Source organism: Gracilinanus agilis, chromosome 4 (assembly GCF_016433145.1).
Source record: "Gracilinanus agilis isolate LMUSP501 chromosome 4, AgileGrace, whole genome shotgun sequence".
Lineage (NCBI taxonomy): Eukaryota > Metazoa > Chordata > Mammalia > Didelphimorphia > Didelphidae > Gracilinanus > Gracilinanus agilis.
The window spans coordinates 389998326-390016144 of record NC_058133.1 but is presented as its reverse complement, the minus strand read 5'-3'; the positions used below and the strand labels follow the sequence as shown (position 1 = coordinate 390016144).

Below are 17819 nucleotides of genomic sequence, written 5' to 3'. Positions count from 1 at the left end.
CTATCTATCTATCTATCTATCTATCTATCTATCTATCTATCTAATCTATCCTTCTCTCTCTCTCTATCTGTCTGTTTGTCTGTCTTGCTATCTATCTCTAGCTATCTATCTGTCTATCTGTATATCTATCTTCTGTCTATCTGCCTGTCTGTCTTTTTGTCTATCTATATGTCTATCGTCTGTCTATCTGTCTGTCTAGCTATCTATCCATCTCTGTCTATCTATCTATCTATCTATCTATCTATCTATCTATCTATTGAACAACAATGAGACAAATGCATGATGCCAGGCTACAGAGCCAAGAAGCCAAACTCCATAATGATGCAATGTGTACTGGTTTGGCATCACATTCTAGATGTCTTGCTTTAGGCCTGCAGCTATAACAAAAAAATCTTGGCACCTGAGGCAGTCACATGGGGAAGCAGCTGCTATAGCTTCCTATTCAAAGTAATTATACTTAACGATTTGGTGCTAAGTTTAGTTTTCTCAGTGTTGCTGAAGGACACCCTCTAAATTTTCACATCCTAAGATAAAACTCTGACATTCCTGATCTGTTTCAGCTATGTTTAGGCCTTTTAAGCCAAATATCTATTTGTTATATACATGAGGTGAAAATATTTCCAACTATACTTAACATCTGGAGAATTAGGTTTAGCCCATACCAGTTAGGTAAACAAATTTAGTTGGCAACAATTTTTCATAAGGGTGGAACCAGGAAAAAAAAACCAGGGAAATTCCAACTTATTTCCTCTTGGCTTTGATCAGAAATTCTTCTTTAATTAAAAAGATTTAACTGGCTGGATGCTTTAGGCCAGCAGATTATCTTGCTCTCAGAAACAGTTCATGTCATGTGCAGGGGATGACACAGTTGAACCTGAATTTCAGGAAAATCACTTGGGCAGTTGAATAAGAATGGACTGGAGTGAGGAGGAGCTTGAAACAGGCAGACCAACCAGCAGGCTACTATAATAGTCTAGGTGTGAGGAGATGAGAGCTTGCACCAGGGTAGTTACATTATCAGAAGAGAGAAAGGGGTGAATTAGAGAGTATAATAGGATTGTCTGGTAGCAGTGAAGACCAAGTTGAGGTTTTATAACATAATTTTGTAGTGGATACAGGACAGTTGGGTAGTTTTCTTCATTTTCTTTTAGCAACATGCATATAGTAGCAAACACTAGGGATGGTAGGAGGATCCAAGGCTGAGGCTTGTCAGGATACAATCAGCAATATGATAAGGGAGCCAGAATCTCAAGAGAAGTGGGAAGTGGAGAGTCGAACTGTTTCATCAAGAAGAGGAGAGATTGGCAAATACAGGGATAATGTTCTAAGAAAATGGAGGAATCAAGAGATTAAAAGTCATGATATATATGAAGAGTAAAGTTTGGTATGGGAAGATAGAGGGAGGGGTAGAAAGCCAATATAGTATGGTCAGATAAGGGGATTTCAGAATTCTTAAACATGTGGGCATTTATTGATGATGGAAAGATCAAGAGTATGACCATCTTGTGCGACTGAGGTGGAGTGGAGGAGAAGGTCCTTAGGAGGTGAGTTGGTTGAAGAACTCCATGGTTTAAGTGCTTGAAGGAGCATCAGTATGTATGTTGATGTCCCTCAGGATGCAGTAGTTGGAGAAGAGAGGGAGGTTGTGAACCAGGCACTGAACTCATTGAGGAAGGAGCATACTTCAATTATATCCTAAAAATAAAAGTCTTCATTTCTTCCAGCACATTGGAGGCACACTTTCCACTATCCCACATCAGTTACTAGGGAGAGTAGGCTCAGATTTAATGCAGTTTCTAGATAACATTGGTCCCAGTAAGTTCATATCCTGAGTTAACGTTGCTACTAGATAAGTTCTTTCTCAGCTACCATTGTGAGGAATGTGGATGGTTGGTTCTTTGGGCACTGATGCTGGCTAGACTGGCTATAAAACCCATTATGGATTTGACTACTAGACCTCCTTGACCTCTGATGATTTGCTCTCCTGATTTCTTTACCTAAAATGAAAGAAGAAATATTGAGATGTTCACTAAGCACATACTAACGTTAGCTCTCCCTCTTCCCTTACAGTATTGTTTCTCATCTTTCACCAGAACATCATAAGCAGGCGGGAGTCAACTAAAGTCAAAGAAAGAGAGGGGAAATTTCTCTAAGAAATAGAGAATTGGTCAATAATGCCTCTAGTCCCATCTAAAGAGCCCCAGCCAATCCAATACAATTACTTTGAGATTAGCAGACCAGAATCAGTTACATATTGTCTACATAAATTTCACCATCTTTCCAAGTCATTTCCATCACACTTCATCATAATTCTCCTGGATGTGGACTCTCTAGCCTCATCTATGTGGGAAATTGTCTCAATGGTACTCTGAGCAAATTTTTAATGACCAGTCCCTTATTACATAAGTATATAACTAATATATACAAGATAAATATGAGGTGATCTTAAAAAGGAGACCATTAGCAACAGGGAGAATGGGGGAGGAGGGAGTGTAGGTAAATAATAATCTACTAGAAAAAGACTTTTCTATTAAGAGCTGTTAATAAAATTCCTAATGTTGTTGGCTTCATTACTTCCATGTCAATAGCTCTGATTTGGACTTGCAAAAATATCAAAAAACAACATCATGCTTATTCCCCCAATTCTTCCCATCCCTTTTGGCTGGTTACACAACCTTCTTTCTCAATGTCAGATTGCTTAATGACATTTCTCACTGACATTTCCAGTAGCTGACGGTAACACATTATGTAGCTATTTCCTCATGTATAAATACTCTGGAATCCATGGTCTCATGGATCTCAGAGACGCTGAACTCCAGCCATGGCTACTGCCTGGTTTCCCACTTGTGTGATAGTTTTGGCGATCTGTATCCTCGATGGCGGTGCCTCAGACACATTTAAGGCTGCTGTATATGAGCATGCTGTTATATTGCCAAATAGGACAGAAATACCTGTTTCTCAGAAAGATGCCCTGATGTTGATGAATAAGAACTTAGATGTTTTGGAGAAGGCAATCAAATTGGCGGCTAAGCAGGTATGTTTTCTCCCTGGGTGGTGGGGTATAAAGAAGAAGTTGAAGGCCTGTGTCTTTTTTAGCATATTAAGAAACTTGCTCTGATTTTTACTTGATGTGGTAGGTATAGAAAGAATGTTGGATTTAGAACCAGAAGTTTTGGATTCAAATCCTGACTTTGTCACTTACTACTTGTGTGACAATGGGAAAGTCACTTAACATTCTTGAACTTATTCTGTTTTTTGAGAAGGTAGGATCATATGACCTCCAAAATTCCTTATAGTGATCCCATGATTCTTTGTAGAGATGAAAAGTTAGCTGAAATTCTTGAGAACAGGACTCTAATGCTCCAACCATCTGTGTGACCTTAGGTAAATCATTAACTCTAGGTCTCTGCCTTTTCTTTTTTTTTTTTTTTTAATTTTATTTATTTGGGGGCAGCTAGGTGACAGCAGATTGAGAGCCAGGCTTAGAGACAGGAGGTCCACGATTAAAATTTGGCCTCAGATACTTCCTACCTGTGTGACCCTGAGCAATTCACTTCTCCCCCACTGCCTAGTTATTATCACTCTTCTATCTTAGAACCAATACACAGTATTGGTTCTAAGACAGAAGGTACTAGTTGAATTTTAAAAAAAAATGTTTTGTTAAATTAAAATATGTAGTTAATTTCTGTCATTTGACAAGGAGACATATATGTACATATAAAACTATGTCTTATTTATATTTATCAGTTCTTTCTCTGGAGACAAATATGTCATTCTTCAAACAATATTTCTATTGCTAATTATGCCCAAAGGGCTATAAAACTGTGTATATTATTTGATTCAGTAATACCACTACTAGTTCCATATCCTAAAGAGATAAGAAAGGGGAGGGGAGAGGAAAGGACCTACTTGTATAAAAGTATTGAAAGCAGTACTTTTTGTGGGGACAAACAAATGGAAATTAAGATGTCCATCAATTGGTGAATGATTGAATAAATTGTGGTATATGATGGTGTTGGAATACTACTATGCTTTAAGAAATGATGAGCAGGATGATTTCAGAAAGAGCTGGAAAGACGTACATGAACTGATGCAGAGTGAAATAAGCAGAACCAGAAGACTGTCCTACACAGTAACAGCAATATTGAACAATGGTCAATTGTAAAAGACTTTGCTACTCTCAGCAATACAATCGTCCTGAACAGTTCTGAAGAAGTTATAACAAAAAATGCTATCCACCTCCAGAGAAAGAACTATTGGACCTAGAATATAAATCAAAGCTTGCTATATTTCACTTTAGTTTACTTGGGTTTTTATTGGTCTTTCGACCATTTATCAATTGGGAAATGACTCATATTTGAATATATTTGACAAAGTTCTCTTTATATTTTAGATATGAAATTCTTATTGGAGAAACTGTCTATAAAATCTTTTTCCAACTAATTTCTTTCCTTCTAATTTTAGCTACACTAATTTTATTCTTATAAACCCTTTTATTTTACATGTAATAGGGGAAAATCAAAATATTATTTTAAAAACTTTTCACTTTAATGTATTCAAAACTATTTTACATCTCACAATGTTCTTTTACTCTTGCTTATTCATAAATTCTTCTCCTATTTGTAAAACTAATAGGTAATATGTTCTCTATTCTAATTTGCTTATATCTCCCTTTATGCCTAGATCATATATCCATTTTGATATTATCTTCGTAAATTATGTAAGATATTGTATAAGGTTAGGAACTATACCTGTAAGCACCCTTCTGGATCTAACATTCTATAATTTCATTGTTTTGAGCAGGGTGCAGACATTATTGTGACTCCTGAAGATGGAGTTTATGGCTGGGATTTCACAAGGGAAACCATTTACCCCTACTTAGAAGATATCCCAGACCCTCAAGAAAACTGGATTCCATGTACTGAAGCCCACAGGTATTTTAATTATTGTTCCTGTCTGCACAGAGAAGATACGGCTCTGTAAAATGTATAGTAACTTTATTAACTCTAAATATACGGGAAGATGAGTTCAAATTTTGTCTCTGATACCTACTGGCTATGTAACTCTTGATCTAGTCATTGAACTTCTCAATGCCTCAGGCAACTAAGACTGTATGTTGCAAAACAGATGCCAATCTGTATTAGTGAGGGAGTTTCCCTTTAGTTGTTCCATAATCACAGGTCCAGTGCCACTGTATAATATTGGCATTACAATAAATTATAAATGATAACAAGGGAGTATGGTATAATGGATAGAAATATCTCAATTGGATCAGGAAGATTAGTTTTCCTGATGTGACACATATTAGCAGAATAACCATGGACCACTTACTTAACATTCCTCCCTCTCATCCAACAATACCCAGGCAACTCTTAAACTTTGAGTTACCCATGAGATTTATACCAATGGATCCCACACTTGTTGTTGGTTTGCTGCGGTAATAAACTGATAGTCCCAACTCCCCACAAAAATTAATTTTAAAACATGTAAATCTGTAATATCTATGTACCAGGATATGGAGCTCCCTATGTAACACAAGATGGAGTAACTTCTTTCTCCCAGCATTTTCCAAAAAATATAGACCTTAACAGCCAGATTCAAGATATTACCAAACTGATCAACCCTTGGATAGAATCTTCTACTCCTTTGATTAGCAAGCTTCCTTAGTGCATTTAAAATGTGGCTTATTTTGCAGGATTCAATTTGGATGCCCCTTCTCAGAAACACCTTTCATGCAAATTTATATGTTGAAATTGGTTACTTGGTACTCACCATCTCCTGGAAATCAAAGTCTAGAACTAGTAACCCAAGAGAGATTCAGTGAGAGTTGCATAACCCTAAGACTCTCTTTTGGTCTCTGAACAAAATTTACTGGATTTTGCAAATATTTTGTTATCATGGACCATGTTACAATGATAGTACTCAGCTGATTGTTGGAACTTTTCCCAGTGCAGAGGGCATTCACTGTATACTTTGGCTATGATTCAGGACTTATGCTCCTGAATTTTTCTTATTTCCCTGAGTTGATAATCCCGAAAGCTGATATGACTGATATAACTGAATGCTGAAAATAATAACCGATAATTATATAAATTGTTAGAGTTACAAAGCATTTATTTGTGCTATTTTATTACATCCTTATAAGAAACCTGAGAAGTAAGCAATGTAAGAATTATTGTCCCCATCTTATAGATGAGAAAATTGAAGACCTAATGAAAAATGAATTAGTTTAGGTTTGAAGGCTTCTTCTAATTCTAAATTTACCAATATCTCTGAAATAGAAGACCAAAGGGTTCAAGAAGGGCAAGGCAGAATTTCAGAGTTAGAAGGACATCAGCAATTATCTAGTCCACTACATACTTGAAAAAGACTCCCTTCTATAACACATATACAACATCTACCATCATTCACACAACATGGACCATTGTACAGAGTTGAGGCAAAAAAATCTGCTTTCAAATCCTGCCTCAGATATTTCCTAACTATAAGACTATGGGAAAGTCCCTTACCTTATTTGGGCTTCAGATTCTCATCTATAAAGTGAAGGAGTAAATCTTAGGAAAGTTTCTAACTTCTCTTCCACTTCTCTATCTGTTATGAGCTGATGATCCAGAAAAGGAACAGTATTCACAAAAAGCTTCATCAAGAGCAAGAATTATGCCAGAGTTAATTTGATACTAGGCTGGCAGATCAGGAGAGTATTGTGAATATAGTTTACAGTGGCTTTTGCAAAGCATTTGCCAAAGTAATTCTTGTGGAAGGATGGATAGGTGGATTTGGAGCTGGTCGAATGACTGAACTCAAAGAGTAGTCATTAATGGCTTCATGTCAGCTTGAAAAAGAGTTCTCATGATATTTCTCAGGGACGTGTTGGTAGTCAATAATTGATGAACATTTATTAAGTTCCTACTATGCCTAGGGCTGGGGATACAAATATGAAAAGAAGAAAGATAGTTCCTGCCTTCAAGGTGGCATCTAATGGGGGAAGACAGCATACAGAAGGAAACTGAAAAGAGATTGGGAAGAAGAAAAGATATGAGACATAGGAGTATAATGGAGAAATCAGAAAGTACCAAAGTAGTAAATCCAGGACATGGGCTTAACCATGTTCTGTTTAATCATTTTATTGTTGATTTAGATAAAGATGGAGTGATTACCATCTAGATTGGTATAAATCTGGGAAATATAGCAATCATATGGTCAGGATACAAAAAGATTTTGGCACTGGGATGAATCTAGTAATATTAACTTTTTAAATGATTTTTACCATGGATTTAAACATCAATGAACATGATAATATGGAGTTTAGCAAAGAGTAGTATAAAGTTTTGCACTGATTTAAAAAAATCAACCAAACAAGTATGAAATGGCATAACATTGAGACAAGTTTTGTTGAAATAAGATCTGGGAATTTTAGTGACTTATAAGCTTTATATTAATCCACATTGTAATGAACTATGTAAAAAAACTTCATGCTACAATAAGAGAGGGATACAGGACTAGGGAGAAGAAAAGACTTAAGGGGCACATAATAATTAGGTGCCTTTAAATTTCTGAAAGTCTGTCACATAGAAAAGAGTTATTAAATTGGATTTGAAGAAAAGGACAGAATTAGGAGCAACAGGTGGAAGTTGCAAAAGGGTAGATTTAGGCTAGAAATAAAAAAAAAACTTCTACACAATCATTGTATCATTTTTTTATTCATATAGGCTCTTCATGACCTTATTTAGGATTTTTCTTGGCAAAGATACTGAAATGATTTGCTATAAGCAAATAGGGTTAAGTGACTTGCCTAGGGTCACACAGCAAGTAAGTGTCTAAGACCAGATTTGAACTCAGGAAAATGAGTCTTCCTGATTCCAAGTCTGGCACTTTATCCACTGTGCCATCTAGCTGTCCCTCCAAACAATTAAAGCTATTGAAAAATGAAGTGGGGTGCTTCAAGGGGAAGAAGGTTATACCTCAAAGGAAATATTCAATTGGATGACCAATTATTAGTTATATTATAGAAGAGATCATTGTTCAAGAGGTTGGATCATGTGGTTTCTAAGGTCTTCTTATTCTCTCAAATTCATCAATCTATAATAATAGCTTATTGATTTTCAAAAGAATTGGAGTCATATTTAAGAGGTATGGTCTGGGGCACTCATACTATTTTTGCTAGAGGTGAAATTCTTAGACCAGCACAATATGGGCCATGGCAAAAACATTTGACTGGACCAACATAATTCATCTAATCTGTGATAAAGCCAGGACTGGTATTCAAGTCTCTGGGCTTCCAATCCACTGTTCTCACCAGTAGTGACATGCTTCAGTTGTAATAATAGTTTATGTTGAACCTTGTCCTTTCTGTTTTCCTGATCTTAAAATCTACAATACATTATGCATATTTGATTTACAGGTTTGGGACAAATTATTTGGTCATAAAAATATACTTTTAATTGAAATCCTAGGTTGCTTGCTTGGTTTATAGGAAAAGAATATACTGTTTGGCTTTTCACCTAAAAAAACAACTCAAATTTCATTTCAATCCTACCTGGTTTCACTCCAATCTATCACCCTTGGATTATCAAAATAGACAATAATTAATGGGAAGGTATATGTCAATAAGAGCCATTTTGTGTGTTCATAGTATAATAAATTCAGAGCTAGAAGGCACTGAGAGTTTAAGTGACTTATTTTCCCTCACATTCTCCATTAATTTTGGTGATACTTAGGCTTTTAAAATAAAATACTTTATATATAAGATTAACAAATCAACTATCTAAAGAAGCTCCTGTTGAATTAAAACTTGAACTAGATTTGGCCGTACTCCAGTGCAAAAAAGACTTAGCTGCTTGGCCAGAGAGAATTCTATCTACGTGGTGGCAAATATTGGAGACAAGAAAGAATGTGGTGCTAATGACCCCACATGCCCACCAGATGGTCGGTACCAATACAACACTAATGTGGTGTTTGATTCAGATGGGAAACTGGTGGCCCGCTACCATAAGGTGAGAAGCGATTTTGTACAACAAAATAATTAATGTATGTTTCTTATTGATTAAATTCCTTTGATTAATTGATTATTGATTAAAATTAAATTGATTAAAATAAATTGATTATTGACTATTGATGAAAATAAAATTTATTTTAAAAAGATAGTGAACTCCCCAGAGCATCATGTAAAAGCTCTGAGCATCAATAAGAAAGGACCTTTAAATTGGACTTAACAATAGGATTCTGAGGCTTTTTGTACCTGGTGGGAAGGAAGTGGAGCCACTATACTCCTCAGCATAACCTTTGGCTGATTGTCCAGCCATTCAATTCACTTTTTTTTCCCTTTCCTTTTTGTCAAGCTATTGCCAGGAGTAGAGCATTGGCAAACATTTATTCCACAGGCTAACTCCAGCCAACAACTTTAAGATAACATCAAAGTGAAAACCAGATAATGACTCATTATTCAACCAAAAAAAAAGTCAGTTGTTGATTAAAAGAAGGGCCTATTGACTGAAACTAATAAGATTTACTATTTGTGTTGGCTTTCTGATTTGTATAAACATAGCAAAGCAGCAGCATTAATCCTATCTTTATGCTTCATAGAGTAGCCATTGCTTTATACTGATAAGATATAAAAGGAGCCAGTCAACTTAACAAATTTCTAACTAGCATTTTCCATGCCAGGAACAAGCTTCCTAAAATCAACCTAAGGCAAAGTCCATAAAATATATACCTGGGATAAGCAGCATGGAAACATTGTCAAATCAATTTTGAACACGATATTTTTGGGGATTAAGAGACAAAAGTCCCAAGATGAAACAAGACCATTCTACTTTTTGATGTTGGGTGAAAGGGAGAAATTTCCCTGATAGAGAAGCCATGCAATCTGATTACTTTCTATTTTAAATAATTATTCTTGCTAATTTTGTATTAAACTCAGTGATTTCTATGCTTCTGAAAGAGTGTAAGTACTGTCAGCACTCTCTAAACTTTAGTATACTGGGCCCAAAATCTGGCCACCTAGTCTTGGTTAATGGACTAAAAAGTAATGAAATTCAATATTTGAATATGTACAACTTTGAAGAGGAATGACATGGTCAGGCTTCTACTTACTTCCGCAGCTAAGGAGAGAGCAGATTGAAATAAGGAGATAGTGGAGGCAAGGAAAACAACCAGAAGGCTATTGCAATAATCTAGGTACAAAGTGATGAGGGTCTTCATCATGGGGTGGCAGTAGGAATGGAGAGAAGGAGACTTATGCAAAAGATATTATATAGGTAGAATTGCTGAAATTCACAGACATTCACATACCATGTAACATCAGCTCTCAATTTTGTACTCCAGATTGATTTATATCATTATCTTGACTTATGCATGAAGGAAACATTCGTGAGATATTAAATACATAAACTTTTGGTGGATTACTTCTAATTGTGTTTTCTCTCTTCATTAATAGTACAATCTTTTTGCAACTGAAGTTCAGTTCAACTTCCCTAAAGATTCACCATATGTGACCTTTGATACACCCTTTGGAAAGTTTGGCATTTTCACTTGCTTTGACATATTTTCTTATGAACCTGCTGCAGCTGTGGTGGATAAATTCCAAGTCGACAGCATACTGTACCCCACAGCCTGGTACAATACTCTGCCCCTCTTGTCTGCTGTTCCATTCCATTCAGCCTGGGCCAGGGCCATGAGAGTCAATCTCCTTTCAGCGAACACTCACAACACCAGGATGCACATGACAGGTAATTTTAGACCTTTAATTCTTTCCTTAATACTCAATCATAAGCTTTTTAGACTTCTTAACTCTGCTGATGACAGCATTTATGCTTTAAAACAATTTATGCTTAGGAATCCTCCATCAAATAAGGAAATTTAAGCACATAGAAATTAAACAATTGTTCAAGGACATAAGATAACTAATATTATTTTCAAGCTAAATTATTTTCAAGCCTCTTGCTTTAACTTTTTTATTAAACTAAGTTATAATTTTAATAACTAGTAAATTATCAAAATAATGAATAATATTTGTCTAGTACTATACAATGGACTCAATACATTTAGATAGAGAAGGTTCTGGGTATGAATCAATCCTGCTTCTACCACTAAGTAATTGTATAAACTTTGGGAGGTAACCTAGTAAGTCTTAGTTTACTTATCTTTAAAATGAGGAGAATAATGCCTGTGCTAAATTTGTGCTGTCGAGCCAGATTTATTTAGCCAGATTGTTTCTTGGATAACAGACATAACATAAAATGATTATTATAAACAAGAATTTTCTTCAAGTCCCTATTGTGACCCATTTTTATTGTTGTTGTTGTTTCTAATACCTCACATTTCTAGTGATCTAAAATGTACAAAGCACTTTCCATACAACCTGCTAGGTGATTCTTGACATGTCATTTAATATTTATGTGCTTTAAAAACATTTCCTAGGAATTCTTTATTCAGTCACAAGTTGTGATGTGCTTTGGCAGAAAATTGTCATAAAGAGAAATCAACAAATATGTCACAGATTCTTCATGAGTTTTTGTAACCCTTGAATCTCAAATGAGAGCGTGTAATTAGAGCACTTTGCTAACTTTAAAGAACTAGACAAATATTAGCTATCATTATTACTAGTAGCAGTAGTGGTAATATCATTAGTAGAAATAGTATCCTCCTTTTACAGAGGAAGAAACACATACTCATGTTAAGATATTTGCCAATGGCTACACACTTGGTGACAGTACCAAGACAGAAACTCTTTTCACTATAAGACCAGTGTTCTTTCCATGAAGAATGTTAAATGATACAATAATTAGAGATTTTATTCCTTAAGTTTAATTGAGAGATAGCATTTTGGATTTGTGGCAATTTAAAAAATAAATAAATCCCAAGGATAAAACCAAATTTTTTTTTAATAAATATATGTTTTGCTATCCAAAGGGAGTGGAATCTATGCACCAGAGGCAGTTAAAGTTTATCACTATGACATGGAAACAAAAAGTGGCCAACTATTGCTCTCAGAACTGAAGACACGGCCACGACTTTCTTCTGACTACCCTGCAGTGGTAGATTGGAGTTCCTATGCCAAAAGTGCCAAGCCATTCATTTCTGATCAGCCAAAGTTCCATGGAAGTATCTATTTTGATGAATTTACCTTCATTGAACTTACTAAAGAAACAGGAAATTACACCATTTGCCAGAAAGAACTCTGCTGTCACTTGAGCTACAAGATGTCTGAGAAAAGAACTGATGAAGTCTATGCACTAGGGGCTTTTGATGGCCTTCACATTGTTGAAGGACAATATTATTTACAGGTAATATTGCTTTTCAAAACAATCAAGGTGGATTTTGTTTTGGCTAGATTATCTTCATTCTACAGAATGTTTCACAAATTTAAAAAAATGTGCTGGATTGATTCTAGTAATTTCATTTTTATTTATTTGAATTAAATTTCATTGTTAGATTCTGAACTTGAACAAAAAAGAGAAAGTTCTACATAAAAGTATAACAAAAAAGGAGAATAGTATTTTATGGGAAATTATCTTTCATGAACATTTTGCTTTTCTTTTTAAATATCTCATAAATTCAAGGTGTAAGTCTCAAAGCTGTCATGCTTATCTATTTCCTTCTGAAATTCCTTTTATTATCTTCTGATCATTAAAAAATATTTCAGTAATTCTTTTTTCTTTCCCTTTCCTCTCTTTTTATTTTTTTCCAACATTACTGATAGTTCTCTTCTTCTACTCCAATCCTCTTCTTTCTAAGGTAAGAAATAAAAATATAATCATCATAACAAATAAGCATAGTCAAGCAAAACAAATCCATACATTTGCTATATGAATGTATGTCTTATTCTGTACCTTGAATTCATCATTCCTCTGTCAGGAGGTTCATAACCGTTTTTTCTGAAATTATCATGAGCCATTTGGATTAATCAAAATTCTTAAGTTTTGCAAAATTGATTATCTTTGTAATGTTGTTAAAGTATAAATTCATTATCAAATTCTGCTCACTTTACTGGGTATCATTCACATCTTCCAGGATTTCTTTGAAATGATTCCTTTCATCATTTCTTATAGTTTAATGTTATTCTGTTACTTTAATATACCATACTTTGTTTAGCCATTCCCCAATTGATGGTGACTCTTTTTGTTTCTAGTTCTTTGTTATATCAGATAGAACTGTTATTTTAAAGTATTAAAATATTTTTTGTACATGGGGTTCTTTTTCTTTGATCTCTTTGGGGGATAGGCCTAGTAAGAGGGTAAAAAAAGTAAGAATAATTTAGTGACTTGTGGGGCAGAGTTCCAAACAGATTTCCAAATTGGCCCAACTTATAGCACCAAAATACCTGTCCTCTTGCAGTCCTCCCATAATTGCCATTTTTTTGCCAACATGATAGATGTGAGGTGGAACTTGGAACTGTTTAATCTATATTTCTCTAATTATTATATGAAGCATAGTTCATATGCTCTGATATCTTGACTATTTTTCTTTTTAAAACTGCCCTTGACCATCTATTTATTGGGAAGTGGCTGCCATTCTTATATATGAGTCAGTTCTTTATGTATCTTGGATATGAGACCTTCATCAGAGAAGCTTACTGGGGTTTCTGCGGGTAACAGTTTCTCTCCTTAATTTATACTATATTGGTTTATTCGTACAAAACTTTTCAACTTTATATAATCAGAATTGTCCACTGATTTTCTATGCTCCTTTCTATCCCTTGCCTAGTCAGAAAATTTTTCCCTATCTATTGCCAAGAAAGATATTTTCTTCCTTGCTTCTCTAATTTGTTCATAATGTGACTTTCTATATCTTGGTAAAGCTCTTGACTTTTCCCTCTTTTGCTATAATAGTACCATTCTGCTAAGGAAAAAGATCTGATTTTCCATTGCTATGTCATTCCCTAACATTTATATCTTTCTCCACCCAGATATGCACATTATTGAAGTGCCAAACAACTGACTTAAAAACCTGTGGTGAGCCAGTTGGATCAGCTTTCACCAGATTTGAAGAATTCTCCCTCAGTGGCACATTCAACACCAGATATGTCTTCCCCCAGTTAGTACTAAGTGGGACTCAACTTGCACATGAACAACACTATGAGGTAGGAGGGTGATCGGGTGATAGGAATATTTCTGAGTAATAGTATCTGCCCTCTATACTATAAAGAATGTAAAACATTCTATATACCTCTTTCATTAGCACCTCATAACGACTTTTTATTGTAAGCACTACAAGTATTGTTTTACAAGTGAGGAAGTACATTTGATAAAGTTAGGTGACTTGCACATAGTGGAGTGGCTCTTAAGTCCCAAAGGTTGGAGCAAGACCCACGACTTCCTAAATCCAAGTCCAATACTTTTTTTTTAAACCCTAACCTTCACTACTTCTGACAGGATGACTTTTTTTGATTAAGTACCCAAGACTTTTGTTATGTTTATAATAACAGATAGTTTGGAGAAGCAGATAAATGTTTCAGGGCCAAATATAGCTTTAAGTCAAGAGCCAGAGATTGACAGGCTACAGTGAGGAAAGGAGGGGGTAAAACACTCCTGGCTCTCAAACCAAAAAAAAAAAGTGAGTTTTTATTTATTTTAAATAAAACCCTTACCTTCCATCTTAGAATCAATACTGTGTATTGGTTCTAAGGCAGAAGAGTGGTAAGGGCTAGGCAATGGGGGTGAAGTGACTTGCCCAGGGTCACACAGCCAGGAAGTATCTGATATCAAATTTGAGCCCAGGACCTCCCATCTTTGGGCCTGGACCCAGTCCCATGAGCCACCCACCTGCCCCTCCAACACTCCCTCCACTATGTCATGGCTGCCTCCAAGAAAGTTAATGTGTTCATTTTCTTTGAACCTAGTAGTAACAGGATACGGTTGGTATAGAGAAGGAATTATGATCATCCAAAGTTGTTCAAGAATAATTTTGCTTTCACTTAACACTCTATACTTTTGGAGTCGTGATTCTTATAATCAAAAAAGAACACCAAAACCATTTGCATTGGATAATAGGATGATTTGGCTGAAGCGGTGGTTAGTCAGCAGTAAGATATACAGAATTGGAAGAACTCAGAGGGAGAGAAATCTTAGAGATGATTTAGTTTCATTTCACAGATATGGAAATTAAGCCAAAGAAATTTTAAGTGGCTCAGACCTAGTTGTGGTAGACCTAGAGCTGGCATCCAGGTTTACTCTAGGTGCCCAGGCACTGTCTCAGGGCTCTTCCATAACACTATTACGTGGTCATCAGCATTCACATGAAAGACTCATGAAAGCTGTGATAGAAACAGAACTTTTAAAGGGAGGCAGCTAGCAGGCATGGAGAGCTCTGAGTTCACATTTGATCTCAGACACCAGTATGACTGGGCAAGTCACTTAACATTCGCCTCTGTCGTTGTTGTTCAGTTATTTTTCAGTTATAGCCCATTTTCATGACCCCATTTGAGGCTTTCTTAGCAAAGATCTTGGAGTGGTTTGCCATTTCCTTCTCCAGCTCATTTTACAGTTGACAAGACTGAAGTACATAGGGTTAAAGTGACTTGTCCAAGGACCACGCAACTCCTAAATGTCTGAGGCCAGATTTGAACTCAGGAAGACAAGTCTTCCTGACTCTCGGTCCAGTACTCTATCCACTGATCCACTTAGCTGTCCTCACTCTGCTTCAGTTTACTCAGCTGGAAAATGAGGATTAAAAAAGCACCTACCTCGCCAGGTCATTCTGGGGACCAAATGAGATCATATTTGTAAAGATTCTTAACATAGTGCCTAGCATATGGTAGTCACTATATAAATGCTTATTCCCTTCTTCCCCTTCTATTCTCCACTGATAAGTTGCTATCAAATAATATTGAAGGAATAAAGTCTAACAAATCCATACTACAACAATATCAGTGATATTCCAGGGCAACTATAGGAGATACCAGAGGAATGAAAAAAGTTTAAAAAGTAGCATTATACAATAGTGTGGAAAATAATGTTTTCTTAATCCAGGATGTGGAGGGCTACCTGAATTCCAAGACTTCATGTATCTAATTCCATTTCTCTTACATCTATCCATTTCTTGCCACTCACATGGCCACTACCTTCATTCAGGTCATTACAGCCTTCTGGTGGAAGTGATATACTACCCATGCAAGGAAGTTTATTTTTCCTTAAAAGACACTGTAGCATCTTCACTGGCTAAGGTGAGGCTATGGCTGTCACAGCCTGGTCACTTTTATAGAAAATAGCCACAGGGAGCTCCAGGTGTCAATGCTCAGAGCATAAAAGACAACTTAGAGGCAAAGAAGGTTGACTTGTATGAATCAACGTCGCACGTCCTTTTCCTGCTATAGCTAAGTAAATCTCCTTTTGTTAACCGTTGGATGATTTATGATTGTCTCATCCCATCCTGATATCACCATAAATTACCAGGCTAGAGGAGTCCTCTGAACCAGGGCCAGCTCAGAATACACAACCCGACTGATCTATTGCAATAGTCTCCTAATTGACAATTGTTCTTCCAATCTCTTCTCTCTAAACCGTCCTCCACACAGACACCAAAATAATCTTCCTGAAGCACAGCTATGACCATGTTACTCCCTTCCTTGAGAATCTTCAGTGGCTCCTCATTACTTCTATGATGAAATTCAATCTCCCCAGCTTGGCAGTGAAAAGCCTGTATAATAAGGGTCTTGACTACCTCTAGACTTTCTTCCTAGTCACATACTCTATCTTAGAGTCAGATTTTCTTCTTAACAGTTCTGGAGATATCTTCCCTCTGTATCTTTGTATAGGTTGAATTCTGTTTTTGAAATGTGCTCCTTCTTCATCTCTACCCCTTAGCATCATTAACTTTGACTTCTTTAGCTTGATTTAAAAGTGTCACATGGAAGAAAAATTATAAAAGATTTCTAAAGCTAGATGATTTCATTTTTATTGGAATTTAAATTTTGTCATAATTAATCCATTGTCCTCATTTTCTTTAATTAGGTATCAAATGATGGTCGTCTGAAGAGCAGAAGTGGTGTCTCATTGCCTGTTTTAGTGATGGCGCTATATGGGAGAGTATTTGAGAAGGACCCACATCGTTTAGGACAGGGTGATCATCCTTGATACATTCTTTATAAGAAGTAATGTGGAAAGAACACAGTGCTAGGAAATGGCTTGACTTCTAATTTACTACTAACTATAGGACCTATGTGGGTCCTATATGTGTGTTTGTGGGGGGAAATATATATATATATATATATATATATAGAGAGAGAGAGAGAGAGAGAGAGAGGCAGAGACAGAGACAGAGAGACAGACAGAGGGGAGGAGAGAGAGAGAGAGAAGAGAGAGAGAGAATTTAGATCTATTTGAATATGGAGTTCTCATTTATGTGGCAAGAACATTCCATTTTTCAAGACAATTGAAATAAATAATAAAATATCTATTGATTAAGCATTAAATGAAATGCCTTTACCTTAACCTTTACCTTTGATTTGTAACTTATTAGGCTCTAGTGGGTCTTATGCCTGGGAATTCTAGAATTAAACACATTAAATTAAAATTATGATTCTACTATAAATAGTATATGGGTTCAAATCCCAATTCAGATACTTAACTAGCTGTGGGACCTTTAGCAAATCACTTAAAATCACCCTAAGTTTCCTCATCTGTAAAATAGCACCTAGCTCCTCAATCAATTAATCAATCAGGAAACATTTATTAAGTACCTACTATGTGCTAGGTACAAGAACATTTTAAGTCAAATGAGATAATATATGTACAGCACTTCATAAATCTTAAATCACAATGCAAATGCTATTATTGTTGCTTTAATTATTTTTAATTAAATTTACTAAATGGCCAATTTTT

The 17819-nt window shown here is 35.7% G+C and overlaps 1 protein-coding gene across 1 annotated transcript; it reads left to right on the top strand.

The window, feature by feature from the left end:
• Positions 1–2821: 2821 nt before the first annotated feature.
• LOC123245591 (vascular non-inflammatory molecule 3-like) lies at positions 2822–17072 on the top strand. The gene is made up of 7 exons (XM_044674537.1): positions 2822–3034; positions 4804–4934; positions 8801–8993; positions 10436–10727; positions 11911–12284; positions 13907–14080; positions 16950–17072. The coding sequence occupies exons 1-7, from the start codon at positions 2822–2824 to the stop codon at positions 17070–17072; spliced, it is 1500 nt and encodes a 499-aa protein (XP_044530472.1).
• The last annotated feature ends 747 nt before the right edge of the window (positions 17073–17819 follow it).